We start from the raw sequence: 10,127 nt of genomic DNA, 5'->3' as shown, positions 1-10,127 counted from the left end.
CAAGACTATAGACATGTCTATAGTCAAGACTATAGAGGGATCTATGATCAAGATTATAGACAGGTCTATAGTCAATACAAAAGTGACAAAAACCACTACCATTGACTACTCTGTTGTCTAGAGGTGATATTCTTCGGAGCATGATCACACAAATATTTAAATGACCTTTATATACCTTTATGGTTTACAACTGTCTCATCAGTTTAGATATTTGTTTTTACATAAGTATTTTCTTAACAACGTACCTAAAAAGCAGCGCAACTTTAGCATATACGTGTATAAACAAGATACCATACCCTATTAAATTTACATTTTATTGAATTAAATTTTCCATATTTGCTAACAACAAAATCATACATTTACATATACAAAAGTATATATTCACATAAATATAAACATCTTTGTTTTAGCATTTAATTTACATAAGAATTGTTTTCAAAATACTTGTGTCAAAGTTAAATTGTAGAATAAATATTTATTTGACTTTTTCTTTAAAGGGGATGACATTTTGCCAAACAAGATTTAGGTGTAAATTTTAAAGGAGGTTAAACATTAAAATATTTTGAAGGTTATCGAAAGAAAACTAATGATGGGTATAGATTTTAGAGATCTTTTTTTTTGCATATTTGTCTAAGAACTTGATTATTTCGGTAACTGATATACTGCCTTGTGTAGGAACCAATCTCCGATATTTTTCGTTGTCAAACTGAGGACTGAGAATGATAAGAATTCGACTATTTTGTATACTGTTTATACAAAATTTAAATGAGTTCATATTTAAATAAATATTATTTTAAAAGCAATAACAAATATAATATTTATTTTAATTTAAATACATTTCTACTAAATATTATAAATGATACTTTAATGCTAATACTTATGCAAAATATTTCCTTATTAAAAAAAATCTAGAATATAAAAATTATCTATTACTATCTCCTACTCAACTGACAGTATCATTGTCTTGGCAATAAGACAAATTCCATTATATCATTATATACTTAATATAAAAAACCACTACTTAAGAGGAAATAACAAAAAAATCCTTAGACAGATTCATTGTTTATCCACCTCGCAAACTTATATTTCCCCGTCCACAATTTGACACTAATGTCTTGATAAATTGAAAAAATAACTCTAATAACTAACTTTAAACATTAATGTTGTTGGATATAAAACGGCGGTGACATATAAATATTTTATATATATTAAGAAATTGAAAGAAAATATTTTTACTTTTACAACGACATGCTTAAACATTTATTCCTGCTAAATCAACTAATGATGGTAAAAAGGATACTGACGTTTTTTGTTGTTGCTTTTTCTTCGTATATTTTTTGGTTTTTCTTACATGGCTGACAAAATTCCCAAGACTGATAATAGAGCAGCAACCACCAAAATGAGAATGAAGGGAATATCAAATTTAAGGTATAGTAGGTGACATAGACGAATTTTTTATACCCTAGTAAAATTTTACAAGTTTTCATTTAGTTACCTAAAAGTATGCCACATATATTTTGAGAACACTTTGTTATATAGTTTTTTTAAGGGTTTAATGGAATTTTCCTGCAAATTCTTTTTTTGGTAGCAACACATAAACAACGCTATGATAAACGTTATAAATCCTTCATCACAAATTTTTGTTTTTTTCATCAGAAATTTTGTCACAAAAAAAACTGACAAAAAGGTATTTATAGACAAATAAACTCAAGGATACATAAATTGTTGGTTAAAGAATGCTTGAACCACCGAAAAAAAAGAAACAAACCAAAAAAATTCAACAGCAGACAAAAACCAAAAAAATATTAATAGAGACAAAAAACGCTAAAATTAACAACCTTTTCCATTAAAATGACAGAACGCTGCAAGAACAAACACAAAAAACTGACGAGTAAGAGAAAAACTGTATATGAACAGAATAACAACAAAATGATAAGGGTTCTAAAGGAAAACTTAAGAACGAGTAGAGCATTTAAAGCCACTTGAGATTTTACTTAAGAGTTTTTATAGTTGGTACACATACATATATGCTAAGACTGACTATTCACTATACAATTATACATACTAAGAGACATATACCCTAAACACTTGTACTAACTCATATACACTCATTTAGTTATATAAACTTTTTCTCACATTTACCCTCACACTATGCATATCCTATATGACAATTGAACAGTTGAGAGTGGTTGCTTGGATGAGGGTATATGTATGTGTGTTGAAAAATTTTTGTTTATTTAGGAAAATATTGTAAAAATGTTACATACTTGTTACCGTTGTACTGTTGTTGCTCATAAATCATTCAACATTTGAAATAAAATTGAGACAAAAAAATTTTTGAAAACTGAACTGTACTGAAGTTAAGGACAACAGGAACATACATATATTTAAAGCTGGCTTATGCTTTAATTTGTGTGAGTTTCTTTTTTACACAGAATCCATAGAAAAAGTAATTTCTTCGCAAAGGAGAACATATTCAGTAAGAGAGTAAGTTAGTTAGTTAGATAGATAGTTAATTAGCTAGTTAGTTACTCTAGTTCTAGTTCAGATAGTTCAGTTCTAGTTCAGTTCTAGTTCAGTTCTAGTTCAGTTCTAGTTCAGTTCTAGTTCAGTTCTAGTTCAGTTCTAGTTCAGTTCTAGTTCAGTTCTAGTTCAGTTCTAGTTCAGTTCTAGTTCAGTTCTAGTTCAGTTCTAGTTCAGTTCTAGTTTAGTTCTAGTTCAGTTCTAGTTCAGTTCTAGTTCAGTTCTAGTTCAGTTCTAGTTCAGTTCTAATTTTTTTTGTGTACTCCTTTACCAGCTCCTCATGAGTAAATCGAACCCAATCGAACATCAGACTGCAGCAGACTTTAAATCGTATTAAGTTGATTTGATGAATACATCCCACTTTTATTGTCTTCCTTCAGAAAAGCCTTAGTTGATCTAACAACTAGAGTCTATTCTGTACAAGTGCTTTTATTTGCTTTGGTTACTTTAAAAACAGGAGAATTTTCTACAACATAGTTTTGAAGCTTAAAGCTCTTCCAAAGATCAGCATATTTATGTATATGTGTGCATTGGCTATTTTAGCCCTGCTCCAATATATATGTATATACAGACGTAAATTCAAGATTGTTACTTTGCCCTATAGCCTGACAAGTACAAACCGATACCAACTGTTATCTAATACTTATGGTTGGCCACAGAAAATCATGCGTGTGTGAATACCGAATACCAAGAAACCAACGAAAATGAAAAAGGAGACCTTTAAAAAAAATAACAATCCTACATATACCAGACAATACCAAAGACATCTAAATACATAGACAGAAAGTGTAAACTTAAAGCATATAGTTACAAACATATGTAGACATGTTATGCGAATGCCTGGGTAGACATACCAGCTGTTACAGTTACACACACATATAAAGGATATCTTTGGAATTCATTAAAATGCTTACCTTGTGATTCCGGTGCGTGTTGAGAAAATTTCCAAAACAAATATTTGTGGAAGACCACCATCGTAGCCGGGTATACATTGGATGTCAACACTTAACTCGGTGCGATTGAAAATTGTACAATTACTAACAGTGTTTGGTAGAGCTGGATGTTAACGGTGGAAATGGGCGATAGTATGGAGAAAAAAAGAATTATGTTTTATTTGCCAAGTTGTATGTGTGTTGTAAATAGAGTTGGTTGTAGTTTTTTCGTTGTTTATTATCATATATCCCCAGTTGAAATTGTAGCAGCCAACGAACAGTTGAAAGTCAGTAATAGTGTTTACATAAATGTTATTAAGCATGACAGCATTTTCGTTGTTCGAAATATTGTTGTAGCCATAGTACAAGTATAATTTGTGTTAAGCAAATAGCAAAATATTAAGAAAGAAATCCACAGCATCAGAAGGGAAATAAAAGTCCATGTATTTTCAGTCGTTATCATCATTTTTACCAATTTGGGAATCATCATTACGATTTTGATTTTTTAGAAAAAATAAAGAAAGAGAGACAAATATTTAGTTGATTTTATAAATAAACTGTTGATGACACATGTCATCGATATGCTGACTTTTGTTACACAGACAGACAGACAGACATACACAACACGCTTACAAATACATAGACCTTCGCAAACATTTTAAATTATTTAAAAGATATATATTTTTTTAAGTATTTGATTAGTAGTTGTAAAACACACATGTATGTTCAATTATTCGTGGGTGTAAGATGAATGTATGTTGTTAGATTAACCCATTAAAAGATTATAAAGTCAAAGTTTTTTTTACAAGAACTTTTTTATTTTAAATATTATAACATTTAAAGTTTTTCGAAATAAAAACATTTTTTTAGTCTCTTAATGGGTTAATTTTAAATAAATAATTCAATATTAATGGTCTGACAAATTCACTTTTCTTTGAACTAAACTTTTTCTAATTTCTTCTTCTTTTCATGTACAATCATACATTCATATATTTCACATGTCCAATACTTACCAGCTAAAACAACTTGAAATAGACAAGGTTGATTTTGAGTACCCACTTCATTCGAAGCCCAGCACGATAGAGTACCATAGTCCTATTTATGTTATAAAAAAAATAGTAACCTTATTTGTTATAGAAAAATATATGTATTTAACAATAATATTTTCCACTTACTTGATCTGTTACGGGTGTATACTTCAAAATGCTACGACTACCATTTACACTGAAACGTTCACTGCCCACATCAAGTGTTTCACCAGAATTATTGAATTTCCAGCGAAATGTTCTAAAAAAAACATAAACAAACAAAGAAAATGTTAAAATAAATATAATTGAAAAGTAAAATTTTATTTTGTAATATAAAATGCAGCTTTTGTGTGTGTATAGGTGGTGGTAAAGTTGTATTAGTTTTTCAATGTCAGTTTCAGAATACAGTGGCTATGAAAAAAGGAAAAATTTTAAAAGTTTTCAAAATTTTCGCAGAAATCTTGATTGAATTGTTTACTATAATTAACCCCGATATTGGTGAGTCATCCTCCTACCTGTAATCTTAAGTGGACCATAAACTGAAGTAACCATTACACTCATCGAAGTCATTCCTCGAAGTCTAATAAGAGAATCCGATAAGCTGTAGCTACTGGAGTCAATAACTCAACATATTTGACCTATACCAACTATTTTTTGAGGTCCCTTTGAAGTTCACTTAATAACTCTGGTGTTAAGAAAATCTTGTTTAAAAGGATAACATATCAAGTGCTAAATACTTCAAAATAAGTTATAAGCTATTGCCATCTCAAGAGATATCAATCAATGATTTGATTTCATTAAAACACTAGGGTTTCTCACCATAGACTCTGCATTAGGTAATTGCCTTTTCTAAGCATCTGTTATTGGGCATGATGTCCTGTCGAACCAACTTCCACTCTAGTGGCCCACTAGACATTTTAAGAAGTTTTCTGGGGTGTTAACGGATTAGCTTTGGTCTAAGGAGAATGATGGTAGATATATTCATAATAAAGTAATATGAACTTCAAGAGAAGTCCTTCGGAGCTGTTGTCGCCTCAGCAATGGGTCAACGGTTTATTAAATTTAAAACACAAGGGTTCTTCACACACACTCCGAGGTAGAAGAACTTGTCTGAATTTCATGGATGATATTCATACAATATATAACTTGGTGAAATTTCGGGAAGTTTTTCTTGATTAGAGAGTGTTAGAAGTTTTTATTTCCACAGTTACTGTAGTAATCCAGCAGTTCGACAAAGAGTCAATGCATATGAAAAAGACAGTAATTTCCACTAATAGTTAACCACCTGCATGATTGTACATCGTATGTCTTGGGCCATTCGTCACGAATGTACCCTTTGTAATCGAGAATGAAGACATTCGTCATTTTAGTGTCGCCTTTGTAAGCGAGAGCATAGGCAATCGTCTCTTTACTGTCTCCAAGTAATCTAGAGATTATACTCTTAAAAGTTGTTTTCGTTTTATTGAACTTCCGAAAGAAGTTATTTTACCCATCTTTTGGAGAAATGATTGTTACTTTCTACTAATATGCCACCATCTGGTTGACTCAAATTTATATCTTTCGGATCGATCGTCACATTGATTTCCCATAGTATTCTAGAGAGAAGACACTTGAAATTTTTAACCTATATTTCCTTACCACCTGTTGGCTCCGATTCGCCTTGGTGTTATTGCAATCCCGGGCCCAATACCTCCAATCTGACCGGGATTGAAAAATTGGTGTCTCAGTCTACTGCTTGGCTTAGTCCTTGCATAGATTGCCAGAGGTCTGACCAGAGCACCGCATAATCTGGTACTACGGGTGGCCAGTTGCCCGCAGGACTATGTCCCGGCTGGTCAGTTGGTTGAGGTTCCTTCGGGATCCACGTAGTGGCTGTTGGTTGAACCCAAATTCGCGGGAAGAGAATAAGTAGCGGTTAAAAGACTGATGCATGATAATAGTCAATATTTCGGGATAAGGTTCGGTGCTGTTGCCGAAAATCAACAGATACCCCACAGAGGAGTGACTGTGGGCCTAAGCGTTGGAAATGAGTTGGTGTCAATTGTATATGATAAACAATGAATGTAGAGGTATGCGGGACTCATCCACCCGTATACCTAAATGAATGTGTCGTATGTTTTTCTCTATGAATGTGTCGAATAAATGAGATGTGTGCTGGGTTAAATGATGATGGATGAAAGATATCATATACAAGAGATACCGATTAATTTTCCTTCCTTGTCCAGATGTGTTCAGAGTTTACTCTGTTCATATCAGACTTGCCACAGCGTGTCACTGTGAGTAAGAACGATGTCTACGGCTTATTCGTGCTTCGGTCCACCGGTTACGTCTCTAGGTGCTATTGCCAAATCAACAGAGCCATAGTAGTGTGGTTGTTTTACAACGTGACTACTTCGGCAAGAGATTAGATAGCTCGAGTACTCCAGCAAAGTACTTGCGCATGGTACCGGTCATAGCCAATGTGCAAAAATTGCCACCTGCGTCTTCATTGAAGACAAAGGGGCGATGGTAGACCGTTCTCAAGTCTACCCTGTGAATGAAAAAGACCACCGTGAGATAAGGCCGACACGGCAGGTGCTCACGTTAAAACTATCGACAGTCTGCCTCTTTGTAGGATGTAGAGTGACGATTGACTTCCTCGTAGAACAAGCCCATGTTTAAATGGTTAGTCACCTGGGTAATCAGTTGGCTAGGGGCCACCACAAGTTGTCGGTTAAGTGGTCAGTTCGGGATTATTCCGTCGAACTGCTGGGAAATGATTTTCAACGTTAAGAAACTTTCAAAAAAACACTTAATTGAATAATATTAAAACAATATTAATTTCCAGCAGTTCCATATGATTAAAAATAGTAGAACCTTGGGATGTGGATACACGCCACTTTGTTAATTAAAAAAGCAAAAGAAAAAATCTTGAGTTTGTTAGGCAGACTTAGCAATACGTTGAGCTCAATTTCCATTTCCCTCAAGGTAATCGAGTAGTAAGTTCCCGAAAAATTTTATCTATCTAAGTGGGCAAAAAAGTCATCCATACGTATTGCAACGCATAAAAACTCGAAATCGGTTCTTTCGACCAAAGATCATCAATTCAGTATCATAGACATTAAACGTATTGTGCCAAGACTATCAGTACAATATGTTCAACGTTTTTAACGATCATTAAAGGTTTGTCTCCAATACTGTAAGTTAAAGCTCCTAAACTACTCGGTTTTCTTTGGACAACGACCAAGGATTGTTAACCCAGTAATATGGTGTGGCAGCTTTAATAACAACAACATCTGCACCCACGTATGGGCGTACTCATCCATGTGCCTTTGTGACGTCTTAAACTAAATTAACATACGACAGAGTTATGCCATGGAATGTTATGCCAAGACATGGTTCTGCAGTTAAGTAAAATGCTGCAACAATTCAACTGTTTTTGAAGTTTAATGAACCACTAAAAGGAGTCAACTTACCATGTCTAAGAAATTTTGCCGGTTTTACGTCAAGATTTAGACCAAAATAATATGAGTTAAAAAATTCCAAGGGAATCCTACTTTGGAATATGAAATGACTTAAGCGATATTGATTTCTGTTAAACCAATATCACTTAAACTTAAAAGGACGACATTAAAGACTACGATTTGTAAGGATTTCAAGTTTATACTCAGAAATTGGAATATGTTGATTTTTTTACATTTTTCTCGCCATTAGAAGAGTTCCTTTTTCAAATTACTCCTATTACAGCAAATCCTTAACTCTCAACTCCCAGAATAACATTTCCCAATAACATTAAAACCACATGCCATTTAATAGCTCAATATAAAATTTTGAAATTTCTTACACTATTATCGTTTAATGATCCAAAAAACTGTCGGAAAATATATTAATAATTAAAAGGAAAAATTTAAATCTTTAAATTTTCACTCACTGTTAACGGTTTTGTTTGTGTATAAAAAGTCTTTGTGTGTATTGCTTCTTTTGTTCGTTTATTGTTTAAGATGTTAAGAGCATAAGAAAGGAGGAAAAAATACTAGTATTGAGAAAAATAGGAAGTGGAAGTGTTGTCTTAACATTCAATTTCAAAAAGTTCAATTAAAAGTATTTTCGTGCTGCCTGAACTAGTTCTTAGTGCTGCTGTTGTGGCTCGTCTTCATCTTGCTATATAAAAAATTTCCTTTTAAATTGTGTTTGTAATGTATTTCGTCTTGTTTATTTTAAAAGGGTTTGAGTGAATATATTTGTGTGTGTATGTGTGTTTGTATGTATATAAACATAGCTTGATTTTCTAGTTTAAAATTAAATTTATTTTTTCTCTTCAATTCTTAAAGTTGTGCTGCTAGCAAAACTTTAAATGAATACTAACAAAAAACCGTTAGGAAAAAGAATTTAATAATCAAAATCAGAAAAGTTCAAAGTAAAAATTTAAGATCACTCATTGTTGGTAATGAAATAAGTTAAACCCTGCAATTCAGAGGAGCTATCTAGGCATTTCAAATTTTACGCCTTAAACAAATGTTTAATTGACATGATTATTGATTACTTCGAGTGAAAATTAAGATATGGTAAAGAAGAAATTTTTCAAAGTAACTCCTTCACACATTACTGGTAACCACAAAATGAACTAATGAATTTTAAAACTGCTGGTTTGTGTTTGAGGTTAAGTATTTGTGTACATGTATTTTTCTGAAGTTTATTGTGAAAAACTGGAAGTATATTAGTTTAAACGTAAATAACTGCTATAGTTGTTGGTTTATTTCTTACAAATTGTTAAGAATTTGCACAAAAATGTTAAAGTAAATTCAGTTTTAAAAGTTTAAGGGATTTCAAAATTAAATTTGTGGATTTAACTCAAGATTAAATTTATCTTTTAATTGGAGTTTTTTTTTGCCAAATGTTTAATGCTAGCTACATTAAATAAACTCAAATAATTTTTAAATTGCGGCTTAAAAATCAACAAAAATTTAACATTTTTATTAAAAAACTCTAGTAGTTTTTAAAATTTGTTAAGAAATTATAAAAAAATAATGAAAATAACATAAAAATTTAAATTCTTACTACATTTTATACGAATTTAAAAGATATCTTTAACTTAATGTATAACATAAAGTGTATATGCAATATACTAGCAATTTCTTATGAAAATAACACAAGACATAAACTCAAATAGACAAACATGTCTGACACAATCAAATACATTACCTATCATTTGATTTCTACCATCTAAAAGCAATTTTAACAAAAGATGTCTCAGAATGATGTTGAAGCTAATAATGTTCGAAAATGTTAATGATAATTAAGTTAGTAATAAATTTCTTGAGTAAAATTGCATTTCAGACATGTGGAAAATCTACTATGATGGTTTGATTTGCATGCTAAATTAAACAGTTTAAATAACTTTCCATTTGTATGACTACAACGGTAACAAAATTTGATATAAAGGTTTGTATATGTGTATATTTAGTTGCACATACAGAGACACAATGGCGAGGATAAATCGAAACAGACATAATAAGGAGTAACGCTAAAGAAACTCAACTAGAACTGAACTAGAACAGAACTAGAATTGAACTAGAACTGAACTAGAACTGCACTAGAACTGAACTAGAACTGAACTAGAACTGAACTAGAACTGAACTAGAACTGAACTAGAACTGAACTAGAA

At 31.7% G+C, this 10,127-nt stretch overlaps 1 protein-coding gene across 1 annotated transcript in view; it reads right to left on the bottom strand.

Moving 5' to 3' along the window:
• Window positions 1–5,848, bottom strand: part of LOC111683373 (mucin-19-like) — a 27,183-nt gene extending 21,335 nt beyond the window's left edge. Inside the window, exons 1-4 of the mRNA XM_046955673.1 lie at window positions 5,769–5,848; window positions 4,631–4,742; window positions 4,469–4,550; window positions 3,438–3,579 (exon numbers count right to left, since the gene is read on the bottom strand). Of these exons, the coding sequence (XP_046811629.1) occupies window positions 3,438–3,579; window positions 4,469–4,550; window positions 4,631–4,742; window positions 5,769–5,848 (416 nt within the window). The remainder of the gene's footprint in view (window positions 1–3,437; window positions 3,580–4,468; window positions 4,551–4,630; window positions 4,743–5,768) is intronic.
• Between the last annotated feature and the right edge of the window lie 4,279 nt (window positions 5,849–10,127).

The sequence above is a fragment of the Lucilia cuprina genome, chromosome 2 (genome assembly GCF_022045245.1).
Source record: "Lucilia cuprina isolate Lc7/37 chromosome 2, ASM2204524v1, whole genome shotgun sequence".
Classification (NCBI taxonomy): Eukaryota; Metazoa; Arthropoda; class Insecta; order Diptera; family Calliphoridae; genus Lucilia; species Lucilia cuprina.
Note: the sequence above shows the minus strand (reverse complement) of the source record. Positions and strands in the feature narration are given on the sequence as shown.